The 19694-nt window shown below is 40.6% G+C and overlaps 4 protein-coding genes across 4 annotated transcripts in view; 2 read left to right on the top strand and 2 right to left on the bottom strand.

The window, feature by feature from the left end:
- Positions 1 to 137: 137 nt before the first annotated feature.
- Positions 138 to 4330, bottom strand: mfap2 (microfibril associated protein 2). Its single transcript, XM_072452275.1, has 8 exons — positions 4242 to 4330; positions 3770 to 3817; positions 3475 to 3507; positions 2619 to 2708; positions 2517 to 2558; positions 1962 to 2049; positions 1598 to 1671; positions 138 to 1320 (listed from the first exon to the last, which is right to left on the bottom strand). The coding sequence occupies exons 1-8, from the start codon at positions 4270 to 4272 to the stop codon at positions 1217 to 1219; spliced, it is 510 nt and encodes a 169-aa protein (XP_072308376.1). The 5' UTR covers positions 4273 to 4330; the 3' UTR covers positions 138 to 1216.
- Positions 4331 to 6396: 2066 nt separating this feature from the next.
- Positions 6397 to 10583, bottom strand: sdhb (succinate dehydrogenase complex, subunit B, iron sulfur (Ip)). The gene is made up of 8 exons (XM_072452274.1): positions 10475 to 10583; positions 9903 to 10036; positions 9723 to 9808; positions 9427 to 9563; positions 9234 to 9350; positions 9057 to 9158; positions 8869 to 8991; positions 6397 to 6587 (listed from the first exon to the last, which is right to left on the bottom strand). Exons 1-8 carry the CDS (start codon positions 10544 to 10546, stop codon positions 6507 to 6509), a joined length of 852 nt encoding a protein of 283 aa, XP_072308375.1. The 5' UTR covers positions 10547 to 10583; the 3' UTR covers positions 6397 to 6506.
- Positions 10584 to 12291: 1708 nt separating this feature from the next.
- Positions 12292 to 14029, top strand: mrpl20 (mitochondrial ribosomal protein L20). Its single transcript, XM_072452881.1, has 4 exons — positions 12292 to 12504; positions 12701 to 12811; positions 13492 to 13569; positions 13653 to 14029. Exons 1-4 carry the CDS (start codon positions 12418 to 12420, stop codon positions 13824 to 13826), a joined length of 450 nt encoding a protein of 149 aa, XP_072308982.1. The 5' UTR covers positions 12292 to 12417; the 3' UTR covers positions 13827 to 14029.
- A 1183-nt stretch (positions 14030 to 15212) lies between these two features.
- atad3 (ATPase family AAA domain containing 3) overlaps positions 15213 to 19694 on the top strand; it is a 4835-nt gene continuing 353 nt past the window's right edge. Inside the window, exons 1-16 of the mRNA XM_072452273.1 lie at positions 15213 to 15513; positions 15987 to 16063; positions 16146 to 16247; positions 16482 to 16541; positions 16611 to 16680; positions 16758 to 16923; positions 16991 to 17060; positions 17143 to 17298; positions 17441 to 17497; positions 17566 to 17691; positions 17801 to 17925; positions 18004 to 18055; positions 18145 to 18215; positions 18307 to 18474; positions 18546 to 18654; positions 18749 to 19694. The exon at positions 18749 to 19694 is cut by the window's right edge and continues 353 nt beyond it. Coding sequence (XP_072308374.1) covers positions 15324 to 15513; positions 15987 to 16063; positions 16146 to 16247; positions 16482 to 16541; positions 16611 to 16680; positions 16758 to 16923; positions 16991 to 17060; positions 17143 to 17298; positions 17441 to 17497; positions 17566 to 17691; positions 17801 to 17925; positions 18004 to 18055; positions 18145 to 18215; positions 18307 to 18474; positions 18546 to 18654; positions 18749 to 19669 — 2520 coding nt within the window. The 5' untranslated portion in view covers positions 15213 to 15323 and the 3' untranslated portion in view covers positions 19670 to 19694. The remainder of the gene's footprint in view (positions 15514 to 15986; positions 16064 to 16145; positions 16248 to 16481; positions 16542 to 16610; positions 16681 to 16757; positions 16924 to 16990; positions 17061 to 17142; positions 17299 to 17440; positions 17498 to 17565; positions 17692 to 17800; positions 17926 to 18003; positions 18056 to 18144; positions 18216 to 18306; positions 18475 to 18545; positions 18655 to 18748) is intronic.

Here is a 19694-nt window from a genome sequence, read left to right as displayed (position 1 = left end):
GTGAGTGAATGACATTACAGGTGTTATATTGTTATGGTAAGGTAATGTAAGTTCACTGGAGGATTAGTCTGTGGCACACGCCAGGGCTTTGTACAATGCAGTTATAAAACAGAAAAAGTTGAATGAAAAAACCCATATCATTATAAAAGTGATGTTTTATTCCCAGTCTTTATATTGACTGTTTTACAAAGCAGTAGTACAGAGGCCTATGTGACTTTTCAAAGATGTATTTACTAAATGAGCTTTCGGACTGGTCGCTTCAGTCCAAGTGGCACCAAAAACACATCCCATAATATGCCTAGTGAAAAATGATGGCTGAAGAGTGGTCAGTGCACAGTTTCCATCATCTTAACAATCACTGCTATAAAAATAAAAATACACAAATAAAAGCATTAGGTTAATATTGTACAAAATACTATTGTGCATGTAAAGTCTTCATAGCACCAGTGTGATGTTTTGTAGCACCAATGATTGTCAGCGGAGTAAATATATTCAATACACACTAGATCTTTGGCAAACACATTGATAAACAAAAACTAAAATACTGCGAAGAGAACATTAGGGATGTAACAACTTTGCTGTGGCAATATCAAATGTGTCACTACAACATGAGCTACAATAAAAGACCGTAATTGTGCACTATGTAACATTTCTTACAGGGGTTCTGTTAGGATATTTGATCACTTTACTTGAAATGTTACACAGTATAGTATTAACATATCTTGCTTTAGATTTGTTCAATTACAGGCATTTGTATTGCTCAAAAGTCCCTTTAAAAACCTCTCCACAGATCTGATCTGTAACTGGGCCTGGTGGTGGTGACACCTGCTTGTCTACATGGAGTTAGATAAATTAATGCTGTACTGTGGAACATTTCAAACAAAGCAATCATATCTACATGAATTCAAGTAGGTGGCAGACCTTCCAGCAGAAAGGTTTCATAGTGCACCTTTAATCTTAATATTCTTAAAATATGACAATAAGGATTATAGCCGTGTCAAAAGTATTATTTCATAAAGTAGTGTAAGTATTTGTGAGCATTTCTTTAAAACACAAAATCTCTCAATATTTGAATAAATATTGTTGTTTAAAGCTAATACGATGATAATACAGTACCATGAACTCTTGTTACATCCCTAGTTTATGACACAGGAGTAAAACATGTTCAAAAGTGTTTGGGCAGCGGCAGTTTTCAGACGAGTCTTGTCCCTGAAGTTCAGCAGCCTCCACAGCTCTTGCCACAGCTGCCCCCTATCGACCCACAGCCTCCACTCAGAGCTGCTACGCCACAACGGGAGAACTGGTCCCGGCACAGGTCAGCTACACACACAGGAAGGAAAAGGATATTAAAGCAATATATCACTTTTTATGTGTCTAGCAACAGCACCAGGGACTTTTTCAGCACTGGCTCCACGGAAAAATTAAGGAAATTAAAGTCACTACAGAGTGAAAAGTCTTAAAATGTGCATGGCTTTGGGCAGAATATATATAATATTTAATGACCTTTTCCAGTTCTTTGGGTTATGTGAAGCCTAAGAGAAAACCTTTCAGGAACAAATCAAACTAATCTTGTTACAGGGGACCATGCTGAACGTACCTCTGAGCAGTTCTTCATGCGCACACACGGTCCGCACGCAAACCTCTTTGTTGATGACATACACCCGTCGCAAACTGAATGGAAACAGATGATGTTTAGACTCACTTACCTCAATGACATTTCTATTAGGTCATTCAATACTGTACTTTTTCCTTGTAAACAGACAAACTCACAACTCTCTGATACGTCCTATAATCTATCAATGCTCGTCCTGGATAATACAAAAGTTTAGGCGAAAACTATCTCTCAGGCTTGGACTACATGAGCCGTCTCATCTGTTTATCGTACAGGGACAGAGTTTGGCCTGGAAAACGTAATGAGAGCGTTGGACTGTAATTGTCCATCCAAAGTGGGTCGGACTAACCTGTAGAAGCAGAGGCTGTTGAGACACTGCTTGCACGGCTTGTGGACTGAGTAGAGCCTGGTGCATGGATACTGCTCTTCTCTGCAGTCTGCTCAAACAAACAGACGAGGAGGTCAAAAGGATTCTGTTTGTGATGAGGTTTGTTATTATATTTATACTGAAATCAAGATTTTGTCAACAGTGCAGTATTAGTCACATTTGAGAGAAGATCTGGCCGCTAAAATACAAGAAGAATCACATGGTAGAATGGACAAATGAGGGACTACGCATTTCAGAACATGTTTGTCAAAGTGAACATTTTTATTAAAATTGCAATTAATCTTGCAGTCCCACTATATCTTCCATTACCTTATAATAAACAAAAGTATTTAGATTATCAGCACCTCTAGTTATTGCCCTCTATCAACTCATGAGTAAGTAACTGTGAGCGTTTCTAGAAAGAAGCTGGAAGCCACAATACAACTATTTACATAGTGAGGTAAATCTATTTATATCTGCCAACAAAATGATTTCAGGAAACATTTAAGGTCCAAAAGACAAATATTGTTTTCTTACCCAGAGGTCCAGGCTCAGTGGGCTCAGTCTCCAAGTATGAATCTGCGACCAAGAACAACACATTACACATTACACTTTAATGGTGATGTTGGCAGACGTTACCTGTTTTCTCTGGACGAAGGACGGGCTCCAGTCGGACCTGCTGTTGGTACGTGCCCGGGACCGGGTCTGAGCCGTCGAGGTCAGGATTCTCTAAGACAACAGACAAGAAAACACATGTACTCAAGGAAATGTACTATTACTTTGTTAATACTTTGGTAAAATATGAGGAAAGGGAAAAAAAAACACTTCAAAACTTCCTACTATTATCCTAAACATCCAACTCTTGCCTCTCCACAAACCTGACCTGAAAACGTGTTGAAGTGAAATGAGATGTATTAAAACTAAAGGAATATCACCATGGCAACCTACAGCGACAGACATCCAGTTCTAGCTGCAACAGTGTCCACGAGCTCTCTAGATTTATAGCTCATTGGGCAGATTGCCACCATGAATATTACCCCGAGTTGCTTTGACTTCCAGTAGCAGTATTTTCCGGACTATATAAGTCGCACCAGCCAAAAAATGCATAATAGAAAAGAAAAAAACATATATAAGTCGCACTGGAGTATGAAATGCGGTTGCAAGTGTGAAAATAACAAATAATATCACATATAAGTCACTGGAGTATAAGTATAAGTACAGTATATAAGTTGTACCCCGGCAAAAACTATGAAAAAATGTGCGACTTATAGTCTGGAAAATACGGTAATACCTTTTCTACTGCCCAGACATGCATTAAAACTGTGCTCCGGTAATTTCGTGACTGGTAGTAAAGCAAAAGTAGCCTCATTTATGGAATTCCAAATCTAAGTAAATTAGTAAAAACATTTTGTTCTATCTTGTCACGGCTATAAATGAATAATTGTTAAACAAAAAAAAAAAAAAAGGATTCTGTTGAAAGTAAAAGACTATTTACCTGGAAAATAATCTGGTCCATATTCGACTGGATCTATTGTGAAGTCAGGGAGAACATAATGAGAACAAGATCAAGATAATAATCATCTTAAATCAAAACACATTAAAGCCATAAAACTACAACAAGTGTGACTTCATATGCAAGTTGTTTATTTGAAGTGCGTTTTACAGGCTGCGCTCTTGTTTGCGGGAGGTAAAGGAGCAGAGGGAGGAGGGGGCGAGATGACTCATGGGAAAACAATCGAATTAAACAGAAACAGGCACAAATACATAAAATACAGATGAACTAAACTCACCCAAATAAGGGTACGGTTCTTGGCACTGAGCCTGGGACATAATCACCACTATAACACAAGAATGAACAACTTTGATCACAAAAGTAAATTCCTTAATGTCATATACTTAGGGAAATCAGCGCACGATCAGCTTCCTCCTGTGCCATTCTGTAGAACCGTGGTCATTTTCCTCAAGCAAACTTAACTTAATCATTTGTCTGAACTTGGAACTGGCTTGAACGTAACTTCTCCTTGTGAATACTTTAATCAATGAGAAAGAATCTATATCCATTACTTTGTCACGGATTGGAAATGGGTGTGCAGTTGTTAACGCCAAATTCTGCGAGTTTCTAATCGATCCATCAGATTTGCCAATTGAAATTCACAGAACAAAGTTAAAGACAAACATTTCATCATTCATATACTGAAATATTGACATATATTGTACAAAAACAGTGCTCGATGCCGTATAGGTTATCTGTCGCTGTGTTACCTGACAGAGTGGTGAGCAGGAGCGCTCTCATGGTCGCTCGTGGAGGTAGACTGACTTTGACACTAGAAACAGAAGGAAAAGACAACAACATCAACTCATTTGGTCCCCAGTCCAACCCCCGCCACTCTTCCCCCGGATGCCCTCCTTCACCCCGTTCTCTCGCCCCTCTCTCTCTCTCCCTCTGTCTGAAATGGCCCCAAACAGTGCCAGCAAGAATGTGGCACGTCTGTCGTCTTTGAAGAGCAATCTCTGGTTTCCTACTTTCCCCCTTTTGCCGCAGACTCAAGACTCGGGGCTCAAGACGGGACGGATTCCTGGAAAAGAGACATAAGGACCCCCTTCTCCCCTCCCCTTGCTGCAGCTTTTTTGTCCTCCTCTGTCTGTCTCTACATCCCTAAATTCCTTTCTGTCCCACTCAAATAGCACAAAACACAGCTGTTACAGAACAAGGAGGGCATGACATTGACGATAACTTTTGAATTTGCTTTTATTAATCAACAAGCTGCTTATGCAAAACTAGTCATTCTTAAACATTTCATGACCTCTTGTGACATATCTAGTTCTTCAAGTGCCATCATCATGTACAGATAACAACTTACAGTAATATATATCCTTAATATCTGTTCCAGTTCTTGTTGTGCCTCAGAATCTTGTGCAGTGTTACTCAGGTATAAATGTGACCAAAGTTTACCAGAAATAAAACTATATCAAAGTAATTTGAGAACACCAGCACTAAGCATATCTGTTCTGCATTACAGGCCTCTTTGTGCATGTAATTCTCAGTGTATAAGGACACAAAGAAGACAACAAAACCCAGAGAGCAGCACAATTTGGGGTCGTGCATGGATAAATCAGCCTTGTTCGCACGTTCATGGGCATTCTTCTATCTTGTGCATCCCAGTGTGGCTATCGGGAAAACATATGGCTCCACAGCAAACATCTGGGAGCCATTACACCCCCCTTCTTTCATTCACTCTCTCCAGACCCCCGTCTACCCCAAAAACACATGCAAAGACATTACAGGAGTTTTTGAGGACAGCTTCAAGGGATGTCACCAGTTTACAAGACTATAACTGCAGGACAAGCACAACAGTCTGTAAAAATCACTGTAATCCATAGTCTGTGCCCTCAACGACCTCCACCACTTTCACGAGGCAACTTTTTCTTTCCCCCTCGTTGATGTTTTCCCTCTTGGCATCATCATGCTCGTTCTAAATGAAGTCCCACTTCTCTCCAGTGAAAACAGCAGCGCAACATCACCAACACACTCAATATAAAACCTCAATCTGGAATCATTTCCATTAGATAATCCTTTTAGTAAAGCTTTCCAGTGTTAATTCGATGCAAGAAGGGTTTGAGCCAGATTTGTGAATGAGTACAATTTCGGGTGATTTTAAAAAATCAACTGCAAGTTTGGCCTGCATTATGAATATTCTACTTACCCAAGTTTATTCAAGTTCTGTGCTGCCTGCGCCGCGCTGCTGCGTGCATCTGCTGAAGGACCTCACTGCGCCACATTGTACCAGCCCACCATGCAGTCTCCGCCCTGTTCGGCCCCCGGACCCAGAGCGAGGGCCCAGTGCGAGGGCCCAGTGCCAAGGCCAGTTTAGGGGCCAAATGGATTTAGCGGTTCATCTCCGCAGCGTCAAGAGTCAAGACTGATACGATTCTGTATCGATCTTCTTCAGGAGGCCCTCAGGTGCATCAATATGAACAAGAACCAGGCAAAATTTGCACGCAATGATCAGATCACTTGTCAAGAGTGCGTTCACACTATTCACATAAAACATAAATCCAAATTTAACTGGACTAGAAAAGGACCAAACCAAGTCCATATCTGGACTAAAATAGGCTCAAATTAGTTTAAAGTGTGACCCATCCTACAAAGCAAGCTGTTTTTTTAAAGTTAAGTACAAAGGAATGTTTATCTCTGGTTTAATTCTATCATGTTTCTGCAACACACAAGTAAGACAAAAGCCATTAATCAGGTTGCATTTACACATTTTACATTTCATCAATATGAACTATAGGCCACATGGCAAGAAAGATATCTCTGCAAAAAGCAAATGGTTTTGAGATAAATTAATATGTTATGTCAAACTCTCTCATTCAGGCTGTACATGTGCACATTTATTCAACCACAGACACACAGACATCTGTTACAGAGTGTGTTGGAGTGTGTGGAACAATCAAACTCAAAAAGCATTTGAATATAAATCTAATGATCAATTGTGGAGGGAATCAATGAAGAAGGCATCGGAGCATTCAAGCTGCAGCTGCTTTCTTGTCTTTGTATGTAGCCATCATCTTCTTGATCTCTGCGATTGCTTTTCCAGGATTCAAGCCCTGTGGAGAAAGAAGCACACTGATTTAACATCATTTATTCAAACCATTTTAGTAATGGACTTTAAAAGGCTGTTAAAAAAAAGATAAAAATCTAGATACTCATTTGAACAGGTGTCACTAATATGACAGGGTTGATCTTTATTAAGTGTGGCAAATGACAAAACATTAAAATATGGCCGCAAGCGGCAATGATCAGCCCTCACCCCGCCGTCTCCGTTACCGCCACGCAACGCGTCCCAATTTTCTTCCCTTTATTACACCTACTGCCAAATCCGAGGCGCCATCGCGCCCTGTCACCTTTGCTTTACAAATCTGGGCATTATTGTGTACTGAAAAATGCAATATTTCGAGAAAACAATATAAGCTTGGTCAGGCTTAACGCCCAAGGAGAGAGAGGTGTTAAAATTTCAGAAATGTGGCAATTTTCCCATTGGATGAACATGGGAGGTTTCTATCATCGCTTCGGCTATGCCGTAACAAATATGACATGGGTCTCATTGACTTTTTAATTGGGACACCAAAATGGAATTGTGCGCCAAATTGTATAAAGTTTTGAAATACTTAATATTTTGCTCCCCATATAAAATTTTATTTCACTCTGTAGGGGACACTGTCGCGCCAAATTAATTTGTTTCACTTCAAGTAGGTTTAGGGGGCGAAATTAACAAATTATGTATTGTATGGGCTAATGGCAGCAAATTTAAAATTTCCATGCACACCAACAATCTTATCAATACATGATTTCTGGAGTTATGAGATTATTGAAATGACGTGTTAACACTTACAATCTGATGCGAATAATCAGATTTCTTTCAGATTGTTCACATCTGTACAGGTTTTGGACCTTGGGAAATGAATTAATAAAATGAAAAACTAATGTGGCAAAAAACAATTAAAAAGGTTAACCCAATATTACAGAAGCCTATTTTGCCCTGTGCACAATAGTTAGACATACCCAAATGGTATTGCTTATTAAAAGATCTTACAGGCCACATGCCAGTGTGATACACCATTAGAAAGCTTAGACCAGGGGTGTCCAAACATTCAAATTTGTCGAAAGACAAATCATTCGAAATTTTGCATTTGACATTGTTTCAATGAACCTTCACACCTTTATTAAGACTTGAGACATTAATATTAGGTTGGTATAACATATATATCAAAATGCTTGATCTTTTTACAATTATAAAGTAAAAAATACTACAGTATTTTCCGGACAATAAGTCACACCTTTTTTCATAGTTTTGGCCGGGGTGCAATTTATAATCCGGAGTGAGTTATACGTTATTTTATTTGTTATTTTCACACTGACAACCACAAGAGGGCGCTCTTAGCTCCAAGAGACACAGAAGAAGAATCTGCACTTCCTCTACCTCCAGAGTTTGCAGAGTTGTTTAGAAGTGACACCGAGGAAGAAGAATTGAATGGATTTGGTGATTTGGGGTAAAACTGATGCTTTGGTAAACTTGTTAGCATGTTCTTTATGCTATAATTATCTGAATAACTGTTAATATGTTACGTTAACATACCAGACACTTACGACAGTTCGTTGTCTGCGCATCATGTAGCTGAAGGTGTTATGTTGGCATACGTACAACTATTCACCATGTTCTCTCATCTGTTATTATTTTAAATTGCATTACAAGATGAAATGTCTGTTCTTGGTCTTGGATTTTAGGAAATACATTTCCCCTAAAAATGCACTTATAGTCCGGAAAATATGGTACTTTGTTGCAACCAACTCAGCAGGAAGTCGGAGGGAAACAAAAAATGGTCTGAGGGCCGCATTTGGCCCCCGGGCTGTAATTTGGCCATGCCCGGCTCAGGCCTTCTAGATCCGTGAGATGTGCATATGAGCACCGCCCGCGCTTCAGAACTTACACTACAGAAACCCAAACATAAAAAATACATACCTTTTTAGTCTCGCCTGAATATTGTCAATTTGTAAAGGTCCTAAGCAAGACATACTTCATTGCGTGCTTATGCTATTCACTGTACTGTTGACCTTTTTAAGTCTACACAGTCGCAGACCGGTGGCGCGAGCCCCCCGGTTCAAAAGACAACTGGCTTGTCACTATTGTGTACTATATTTATGTGCATCTCAACGTGGGCACCTGCGGTTTATTGACAGGCCTTATATGGACAAGTTCCATTTTCTTCGTAATTTCATGTGCCGAATACAACGGTTGCGCTTCAATCAACTGATCATATCTAATTATTGGGTTATCTGATTATCATCTGATCATTTTCTGATCATGGAAATGTACCCGGTGATGATTACCTTGGGGCAGGTTTTGGTGCAGTTCATGATCGTGTGACAGCGATAGAGAGAGAACGGATCCTGCAGCTTGGAAAGTCGTTCCTCTGTAAACTCATCTCGCGAGTCAATCATCCAACGATATGCCTAAAAGCAGTATATATGTTAGGCAAGTTAAAAAGTAAAGTAGATATTATCAACCTCAAACTGACCTGCATGAGCACAGCTGGCCCCAGGTATTTATCACCGTTCCACCAGTAACTAGGGCAGCTCGTACTACAGCAGGCACACAGGATGCATTCATACAAACCGTCCTATATGACACAGGAGACATATTTACAAACTCCTCATTAACAAAAATAAATGCAATAAATAAACTGCAGTGATACCAGCTTCTGTCGGTCTTCCACAGACTGATAGTACTGATATTTCCCTTCTTTGGTGTCATCTTTCTTCTTTAGATATGGCTCAATAGACTTATACTGAGCATAGAAGTTACTCATGTCCTGAAACAACATTGATGGCATCAGAAATCTAGATAAAAGCAAACATAGCTAAATTGTGCAAGCTTGATTTACTCACAGGAACAAGATCTTTGACCACATACATGTGTGGCAGGGGGTAAATCTTTGTTGGCTTGCTTACATTAGTATCAATTTTATTCAGACAAGCAAGTGTGTTTCCACCATTGATGTTCATTGCACAAGACCCACAAATACCTAGAATAAAGAAAAACTTTCATCACTGTTATACATTTATCAAACTTCATCATAATGTTACGTTATGGAGGTAATCATTAAGAGATCAATAGATACTGTATATATGAACACCCAATGCTGCAAAATGATGCATAATCCCCATCAATCTATATGACCAACCTTCTCTGCAAGAGCGGCGGAAGGTGAGAGTCGAGTCCATCTCATTTTTTACTTTGATAAGAGCATCAAGAACCATTGGGCCACATCTGAAGAGACAGCAGTTGTAAAATAAATACAATTGTTAAAAGTAAATAGCATCCATTTAGCAGTTATTAGTCCATTGTGTTAAAGTGCTTATACGTGTTGAGGTCGATCTCGTAGGTCTGCATGCGAGGTTTGTCTCCTGGAGTGTCTGGGTCCCATCTGTAAATCTGAAACGTCTTAATCCTTGGCTGAGGAGCAGGGGTAGCAGCAGTGTGAGCCCACCGGGCTGCCTGAAGACAACAGCAATAAAGTAAACACACATTTACACAGCAAATATGCATAGCAGATTGATAATATTAGATCAAAATAACAGAACTTTTGTTTATTTTAGTACCATTGAAACACATGTTCAATTTCAAACCAGGTTGAGTGTTTTTACAAAAATGTAAAACACAAAATATATGAATGTATATATTTGATTAGATTAAGAAAGATAGGTTAGCGCATTAACTAAATATGCTGTCGTAAAACAATTCTTAAAAGCTATTATAAGGTGACAGTATTGTTGATCCCATTTGCCCAGACTTGGCTGTTTTCATCCTAGCATATTAGCATAGCATATCACCCAGCGGAGGCAACATTACGCTTTCGCCATGTTTAGATTAGTTCAAATCAAAACCATATACTCTGCTGAAACTGTGGTTTATTAAAGTTACGCTAGACATTACCACAAGTGCCGGGTGGGAACGGAAAGCTAAAACACCACAGCGACTCAAGGACGAGAGACCTGCTGCCGACATTTTGGATCTACTCTGACGTGACCTCCAGCAGCACACAGCTAGTGAGCCCCGGTGCGCATGCGCTTTGAAACACTGCTTTGGAAAGGTGATTCTAAAGCGCTGATCATGTGACTTCAATGGGTCATAAAGCTTGTCACGTGACTCAGAATTTGAGTTATGTTATCAGCAATTAAAGTGGGTGGCGGTAATGTAACACTTGGATATCAGCCGCTGCTTTGCTGTTTCATGAGGCTTTACTTTACTCACCACAACACGCAACACTGCAAGCGTTGATTAAAGCTAGAATCTATGGAATACGGTTGTTGTGGCCAGCGAAGCGGCCATCTTGTAACTGTAAAGCAAAGATGTAAAATTATCAGAATCAGAAAAAGGTTTATTGCCATTGTCGTTGAACACAGTTCACAAACATAGGAACTTGTTTCGGAGCGCAGCATAAAACAAATAATAATACAAATAATAATAATAGAATATTAAATAGTCTATCAAATCAAATATGGAATGCATAAATTAAGAATTGACTAATAAAATAAAGTAAAAATAAACAGTATTGTCACAGAATTTTTTCACAAAAATTTACAGATGGTCAAAAATAGTGCAGACAGTGAACAGTGCGTGAATAGTATTTGTTGAGTACTGTCAAAGTGTCAGGTGTTGTGTTCATGAGTCTAACGGCAGAGGGAAAGAAACTGTTCTTGAGGGGAGTGGCTCAAATAGTCCATGCTCGTCCCAGAGCACCTTCTCAGCAGAACACACAATGTTTGTCCCTGGCTGTGGCTCCAGCGTACCACACGGTGATGGAGGAGGTGAGGATGGACTCAATGATGGCCGTGTAGAACTGCACCTACTGCACCATCATCTGCACTGGCTTTCCTCAGATGCCGCAGGAAGTACATCTTCTGCTGGGCCTTCTTGATGAGGGAGCTGATGGTGAGCCCCCCACTGGGTGATGGTGGCTCCGAGAAAAGAGGAGGGAGTCCACAGTGAAGCTGGGGGAGTCTGAAGTCCACAAACAGGATCCTGGCATATGTTCACGGGGAGTTCAGATGCTGCAAGATGAAGTGGAGTGCCAGGTTGTTGTAACGTAAAGGCTGGGCCAAAAATGTAATTGATTAAAAGGTTTGAAATGACATACACTGGTATAATATGTGATACTCATGCTGTTTCCTCCGTATTGCGAAATTAATACTCACTCTAAAAACACCGCGCTTTTAAACAATTATTCTGTGTTAATACATAGACATTCAACACAATCATTGATCATTACACCTTTTATTTTACGCTTATACTCCAAAAAGAGAATGTCATTTTATCACATTAGTTTGGTAGAACATGGGTATTAGATAAAGTACAGATATATTAAAAAAGTAAAATTATGAAAAGAGAAATGTGTTATTAAAAAGTCCAGCTGCCAAAGTTCTTGAGTAGATTATCTGCTGGAACTGGATGTTGGTTACTACGGGTTACCGTGGCATTGTCCCTCTGGTGTTCTATTTACAGCAAAGTTTCCCAGCAGCTACCGCGCCAGCTGCTGCCTCGCGTGTACGTCGGTTTGCTCGTTTTATCCACCGAGCTTTTAACACCGACAAAAAATATTTTCCACTACTTGTTTTGTCTATGTTGTTCCTTTTCCCCATAAAACCCAATTGTGATTATGACAGTTATTTAGTTCTTTCGCGATAGCTTTTTAAGACGAGTTGTAATTCGCATACATTTCGCGATATTGTTAAAGACATGTCTCGCTAAGTCTTTAAATCAAACGCACCTTCGCCCTTGGCACCGCCATGCGTACAGACCTCACATAACAACTACGAATGAAGCACTTCGTAGATCTCGTGTATTAGCGTCTCTGTTCGTCGTAGAGTAGGACAACCATGGTGTTCCTAACGTTATCTTGCTGGATACGAAGCCGTGGACCTGACAGATATTGGAAAGTCCAGGAAGTTCTTAAAAATGCCCGGGTAAGGAACGCAATATTTATGGATGTGGCTATTTTCTAGAGGACAGCGTCACGGTTGTTTAGTTGCATCGATTATGCTCAATTTGTGTTTCATCTTGCGCCCTTTTGTGGCGTTGTCTTGTCACGGTCACGTGTTGATAAGATGGTCATTTTGATGTCAGCCTGTGGGCATCACTGATACGGGTTTCTTCTTCCAGCATTTCAGAGGCAGAAAGAATCGCTGCTACAAACTTGCCGTGCGCATGGTCAGAAGGGCTTTCGTCTACGCAACCAAAGCTAGAAAACTGAAGAAACGCAACATGCGGACGGTGAGATGATTTAACACCACATTTACTCACGGACAGGATGTCAATTGATATTTTGTGGAGGCAGTGTTGTGTTCACTTTATTGACCACCTTTAACTTTACTCACCTTTTTCCCATTTTCTCTAAAAAGTGTTTAAAATCTTCTTATTTTGCTACAGAGCGCAATCTAGTTTGTTCTAATTCAATTAATCTGGCAGAATAATTTGTGTACAATGTGATAAGACAGGCTTATGTGTCCTTACAGTTTAACATTAGCTTTGCGTGGATATTGGCCTCTATTGCGACAGTTCCACATATTTTCACAAAAAAGTGTTTTGAGATATTCATATGCTCTCATAACAAATTGACAGGACAGTTGGCCATTGTGAAAGTCAAAAGGTGTGGCCGCCAAGGATTCATATTAATCCCTGACCAATGTTTATTTCAACAGTAGACGACTGGACATATTGTAGAAATTAATAACTGCTGATACATCTCATTTACTTAAACGTTTATATCACAATTAGATCGACATGTTATGGGAAAAATAATATCTTGGTTCTAAATTGAGTCCTGATGTGGTCTTGGGTCATTGGGACATTTAATATATGGGGAATTCATATTTGTTTCTTCTCTGTACAACTTTATGTTTATGTAGTCTTTTTTTTGTTTACTTAATGTACATAATGTATTACCTTTACAGCTGTGGATTTCACGGATAGCTGCAGCCTCACGGGAACATGGGATGAAGTATCCTGCTCTTATGCATAACTTGGTGAAGGTTAGTAAAAACTTTTTATGATTTGTTTTTACTCCAATTTCCTTTTATTTACAAGTTGATGTTTTTGTCTTTTGTCCAAACAGAGCAGTGTCCAGCTCAATCGTCATGTCATCAGTGACTTGGCCATCACTGAACCGCGGTCGTTCCTCTCACTGGCCAAGCTGGCCAGAGCTCGACAGCAGGAGGGTTTCCGGGCAGCGCTGGGTGACGGGAAAGAGCCTCCTGGTGTTCTGTCACGTGTAGCTTTCCTACAATAAATAAAATAAACAATTAGAAGGCATTTTGTTATTTCTAAAGCAATATTATGCACAGAGGGCAAAGAATGGCAAATCTAGTGCTCTTCTTGTGTGTTACATCCGTAAAGAAAACCCAATTGTTCATGCATCAAGTTATATTTTAGAAAGTGTGTGTATATACTTTGTCATTTGGTGTTTATTTGATTAAACAATTTTGATACGTACTTTTGTAATGTCCTCATTGTTTGTATCTTACTGACAGTTCAGTCAGACAGGAACAGTCTCTCAAAGTACAACAAATAGAGGATGGAGGGTTTAAAGTGTTTTCTTGAAGTTACCATATTATTGTCTCTATTGCTGCAAGTTAAAACATGTACTAACCATGATGGCCAGTTATGGTGCCGTCATATTTTCCTGTTATCCAGAATACAAACTTCACAGAGAGACCTCAGTCTGGATTTTCCAGGCAACAGTCGTATAGTGTTAGGGTTTCATTATTTATTATTTTTTCCCCATTTGAAAAGCCTGATGCAACCAAGGTCTTTTGAATGAAAGCTCAAGTGGCAGCATTAATGGGTGGCTGGTTTCTGTGAGGAGGACATTGAAAGCACTGATCATCTATAACTGTTACTATTGTGACTAATTTTATTTTTTTTACTTTTTATTAAGAATGTAAGAGGTTTATATAAGAGCTTTTCTATTAAGAGTGTTTTTTTTAAGTTTTCTATAAGTTATCTGTTCTTTGTTGTTTCCTTCTGTACCTACTTTGTGTTGCAACATTGGCATTTTCCCCATTGTGGGACAAATAAAGGCTTATCTTATATTTTTTCTATTGTGCTGCGGTCCATTTTTTCTGGCTGGAAATACAAAATTGGATCAATTCCATATTTCCATCGTCATCATTTTCATTAATGATGGGTATGACGTAATATGTGTTATGTTAATTACATGTAAAAAAGAGGGACTATGTATACATTTTATTTTATGTCTCGCAAAATTCTTTATCCACAAAACCAAAAGTGTGCCCCCAACTTTGCTTTCTTTAAAAATGAGCTAAAATTATATGTAAAATCCTTGAAATGTATGAATGGACCTAAAGCCCAAACAATTTATTCCCATATGTGTGAAATCCCCTTGGACTCTCTGGACTCGAGCTGAATGTGAACCCCCTTGCACTCTTGTGTACTTTGCTCTCTATGTACTTTGCTCTCTGTGTACTTTGCTCTCTATTTACTTTGTTTTCTATGCACTTCTTTATGATGCCATGTTTGTTATTTTGTATTTCATATGATGTAAAATAAAATCATGAATGGGTGGCGCTAAAGTGGCTCTTTCAACAAATAAGAGGCCAACGTGTTCAGCTGCAGCCAATCAGAAATATCGTCCTTCAGATTGACGCTGACGCAGTGTTGCGCATGCGCAAACAGCAGTGGTGTGAGCACGCGTGGAGGAAGTGCAGTGACATCTCTTGCAGCCACATAGTACCGGCTAAACTGTGTTTTATTCCTTCTACGTGACATGTCGTGGTTGTTCGGTCTGAACAGGGGGCAGCCCGAGCCTCCGGCTGTGCCCGGCCCGCCGCCGCCTCCGCCGCCTCCGTCAGGGGGTTCAGGGAGCGGGGGAGATAAACCCAAGGACAAATGGAGTAATTTCGACCCTACGGGGCTGGAGCGAGCTGCTCAGGCAGCTAAGGAGCTCGACAAGTCCCGTAAGTGCTGGGCAGAGCCTACATTTCTATGGAGCGTGGACCGTTGATGTCTCTTCAGCATCTGTTGTGTAACTCTTATTAAAGCTGAATGAACATCATGTCCTGGCCACTGAGCACTCACCTTCATTCATTACTCTGTAGTTCAAAGGTCACAGTCAGGGGAGCTGCATGGTTGCCTACAGTATTTTGACCTAATTTAATAAATGTTAAGGAGTAACACTATATGATCAAATAACTTCTGAAATATAGAGACTCCTATTTCTATATGCAACATTAAGGCAAGACCGAGTCTGGTCAATAACTAATAACTGATTGTGGTGTCTGCATGAGTGTTGGTGGTGGTCAAAGGGGCTGACATATGGCGGCCTCAAAGTGTTAAAGGTGCTTTATAAATCATATGCATTTTTATTATTCATTATTTATAATAATGTTTGAACTAGTATCCTTACTGTCTAACGTGAATGTTCTTCCAGGTAATGCCAAAGAGGCCCTTGATTTAGCCCGTATGCAGGAGCAGACTGTACAGATGGAGCATCAGACTAAAATAAAGGTGAAAAATCTTCTAAAAACACTGTATTCTTCCATGACATCACTGCCATCTTGTAGTCATCATCATGATGCTCTGTTCACAGGAGTATGAAGCAGCAGTGGAGCAGCTCAAAGGTGACCAGATTAAACTTCAGGGAGAGGAGAGAAGAAAAACACTGAACGAGGAGACAAGACAACACCAAGCTGTGAGTGACAACTTCAACTACCAAAAAAAACTCAAATGGCACAAAATAACTCTATTATATATATATATATATATATATATATATATATATATATATATATATATATATATATATATATATATATATATATATATATATATATATATATATATATATATATATATATATATATTAATTACATATTACAATGACTGTAGTGATCAAAATAAATGAAAGTGTGTTGTGTTCAATCAGCGAGCCCAATACCAGGACAAGCTGGCCAGACAGCGATACGAGGAACAACTCCGACAACAGGTCAATCCCAACTTTTAAATGTGTTATCTTTTTGACAAAAACATCAGCGAACTGCGTTTTTACCAACAGCAAAGTCTCAATGAAGAGAATCTCCGCAAACAGGAGGAGTCTGTGCAAAAGCAAGAAGCCATGAGAAAAGGTAAACTATTTTACAAAAATCAGTTTTTACTATTTTTTAAATGCATTTGAGCGGATGTTTTGTAAATGTTTTTATAGCAACAATCGAGCATGAGATGGGGCTAAGGCACAAAAATGAACTTCTGCGAATAGAAGCAGAAGCAAAAGCGAGAGGTCGAGTTGAAAGAGAAAATGCTGATATAATTCGTGAACAAATTCGACTGAAGGCTGCTGAACACAGACAGACTGTCCTGGAGTCCATAAAGTAAGACTCATTCTGATCTGATTTTCTATGAATGCACTTGGTGCTTATCTGTTAACATTTCTTTCAGGACTGCAGGGGCCGTGTTTGGAGAAGGATTTCGGGCTTTTGTGTCAGACTGGGACAAAGTTACAGCCACAGTGGGTCATAACAAACTATGTTAAACTATATTGAAGTATATCATAACTGCATCCATAAGCATTATGTAATTGTCATCTCTAGGTGGCAGGACTCACACTTTTAGCTGTGGGAGTGTATACAGCCCGTAATGCAACAGGCGTGGCTGGACGCTACATTGAAGCGAGGCTTGGGAAGCCGTCCCTTGTACGAGAGACATCTCGCCTCACTGTTGCTGAGGCAGTGAAACATCCAGTGAAGGTAAGTGAAGGTCTGATGATGATGATGATGATGATGATGATGATGATGATGATGATGATGATGATGATCCTGTAATGAGTCAATTGTATTTTTAGTCTGGCTCACTACTAATTAAATATCTAACTTTTACTTCAACCTTCAGACAGCCAAGCGGTTGAAAAGTAAACCTCAAGATGCACTGCAAGGAGTCGTTCTCAGTGTAAGTACCTCCCATAAATAAAATGCAGATTTTCCTAACAAGCAGGTGATCATATTCTTGTCTTCTAGCCATCTCTAGAAGAGCGTGTGCGTGACATCGCAATAGCCACAACAAATACAAGGCAAAACCATGGCCTGTACAGAAACATTTTGATGTATGGTCCTCCGGGAACGGGCAAAACTCTCTTTGCCAAGGTGCTTTGTTTGGTTCAAGTCATTTTAGTTTTAATGTTCAAATCCAGACTCGTACAATACTATTAGAGTTGGTTCTGTGTTTGACTGAAAGCTGTTTTCCCCTGAATAGAAACTGGCAATGCATTCTGGGATGGACTATGCCATTATGACTGGTGGTGATGTTGCACCTATGGGTCGCGATGGGGTAACTGCTATGCACAAAGTATTTGATTGGGCCAACACAAGTCGCCGTGGGTGAGTTAAAAAGTTGTACATTCGATTTTCCTTTAAAATCTTAACAGAAAATCCTGAGCACACAATGTTCTTTTATAGACTCCTGCTGTTTGTTGATGAAGCTGATGCCTTCCTTCGTAAACGATCCACGGTACAATATTAACAGTTTAAATGTGTTTTCCTGTTATTTGTTTTCCTTTTTTTATAAAAAGGACCAAATAGTCTCTCTTTATCCTGTAGGAAAAGATTAGTGAAGATCTACGAGCAACACTCAATGCTTTCTTGTATAGAACAGGTGAACAGAGCACCAAGTAAGAACATATTAATGTTAAAGAATCCATTGTATATTGTTAAAAGTTTACATACACACATTCAGTTAACTATATTTTGTTTTCTCTCCAGATTTATGTTGGTATTGGCCAGTAATCAACCAGAGCAGTTTGACTGGGCCATAAATGATAGAATAGATGAAATTGTCAATTTTGCTCTACCCGGACCTGATGAGAGGGAGCGGCTGGTGCGCCTCTATTTTGACAAATATGTCCTGGAGCCGGCGACTGGGGGCAGGCAGTAAGTGAACAATGAGGGGAAAGGTAATGGTGACAAAAGGACAAGAGGGTTAACTTCTCATGTCTGTGTAGGAGGATGAAGCTGGCACAATTTGACTACGGTCAAAAGTGCTCTGAGATTGCTGCCCGGACCCAGGGCATGTCTGGACGTGAGATCTCTAAGCTCGGAGTGGCTTGGCAGGTATGATGCCCTTTCTCTGTTCATGGAAACCTTGTGATAAGGATTGCATTTAATAAGTGTGATTATTATTATTTTTTATTTTATTTTTTTGTAGGCTGCAGCCTATTCCTCTGAAGATGGCGTCCTGACAGAAGCGATGATTGATGCCCGGGTGGACGATGCTGTCAAACAGCATCGTCAGAAGATGGACTGGCTTTATGCAGAAGGCGAGGCACAGACCCTGACTCCCCCAAAACCTGAGGGGTCACTGAGTGGAGGGAAGATGGGCTTCACTCTGCCGCTCGCTGAGGCTCCTCAGGCACAAGAAGTCATCGCTCCTGTCCTGAGTGCGACCTCACCTCTTATTTCTGTGGAAGAGGACCTCACCCCCCTTATCACAACACCTGCTGCTCCTCCTGCATCAGAGGACCTCACCCCCCTTATCACAACACCTGCTGCTCCTCCTGCGTCAGAGGACCTCACGCCGCCTGCCGCGTCAGAGGACCTCACGCCTCCTCCCGCGTCAGAGGACCTCGACCTCACGCCTCCTCCCGCGTCAGAGGACCTCACGCCTCCTCCCGCGTCAGAGGACCTCACGCCTCCTCCCGTGTCAGAGGACCTCACGTCTCCTCCCGCGTCAGAGGACCTCACGCCTCCTCCCGCATCAGAGGACCTCACGCCTCCTCCCGCATCAGAGGACCTCACGCCTCCTCCCGCATCAGAGGACCTCACGCCTCCTCCCGCATCAGAGGACCTCACGCCTCCTCCCGCATCTGAGGACCTCACGCCCCCTCCTCCCGCATCTGAGGACCTCACACCCCCTCCTCCCGCATCTGAGGACCTCACACCCTCTCCTCTCGCATCTGAGGACCTCACGCCTCCTGCAGCATCTAGTGCCACAAAAGATGGACTAGCCAAAAGTGAAAATGTAGAAAAAGCTGAGGCAAAGCCTCTTGAACAGGCCTCCGCTAAAAGTGAGGACCAGCTTGAAAAGAAGGACTCTGCCAAACCTCCAAAAGATGGGACCCCAGTTTAGAACACTAGACTAACTTGTATATCTT

Source organism: Eucyclogobius newberryi, unplaced genomic scaffold, assembly GCF_026437365.1.
Source record: "Eucyclogobius newberryi isolate DKJ021-1_F unplaced genomic scaffold, fEucNew1.0.hap1 SCAF_19, whole genome shotgun sequence".
Lineage (NCBI taxonomy): Eukaryota > Metazoa > Chordata > Actinopteri > Gobiiformes > Gobiidae > Eucyclogobius > Eucyclogobius newberryi.
Note: the sequence above shows the minus strand (reverse complement) of the source record. Positions and strands in the feature narration are given on the sequence as shown.

Bases quoted from the DNA above. Each gene is read 5' to 3' on its own strand.
- mfap2 (XM_072452275.1), bottom strand. From the start codon at position 4,272: ATGAGAGCGCTCCTGCTCACCACTCTGTCAG. The intron at 2,050-2,516 runs GTAAGAAAACAA...TTGTTTGAGCAG, and splicing joins CACTGAGCCTGGACCTCTGG to ACTGCAGAGAAGAGCAGTAT. The intron at 1,321-1,597 runs GTACGTTCAGCA...CTGTGTGTGTAG, and splicing joins GCATGAAGAACTGCTCAGAG to CTGACCTGTGCCGGGACCAG.
- sdhb (XM_072452274.1), bottom strand. From the start codon at position 10,546: ATGTCGGCAGCAGGTCTCTCGTCCTTGAGTCGCTGTGGTGTTTTAGCT. The intron at 10,037-10,474 runs GTAATGTCTAGC...TGTTGTCTTCAG, and splicing joins GTTCCCACCCGGCACTTGTG to GCAGCCCGGTGGGCTCACAC. The intron at 9,351-9,426 runs GTGAGTAAATCA...ATGTTGTTTCAG, and splicing joins TGGTCAAAGATCTTGTTCCT to GACATGAGTAACTTCTATGC.
- mrpl20 (XM_072452881.1), top strand. From the start codon at position 12,418: ATGGTGTTCCTAACGTTATCTTGCTGGATACGAAGCCGTGGACCTGAC. The intron at 12,812-13,491 runs GTGAGATGATTT...TTACCTTTACAG, and splicing joins AGAAACGCAACATGCGGACG to CTGTGGATTTCACGGATAGC. The intron at 13,570-13,652 runs GTTAGTAAAAAC...TTGTCCAAACAG, and splicing joins TTATGCATAACTTGGTGAAG to AGCAGTGTCCAGCTCAATCG.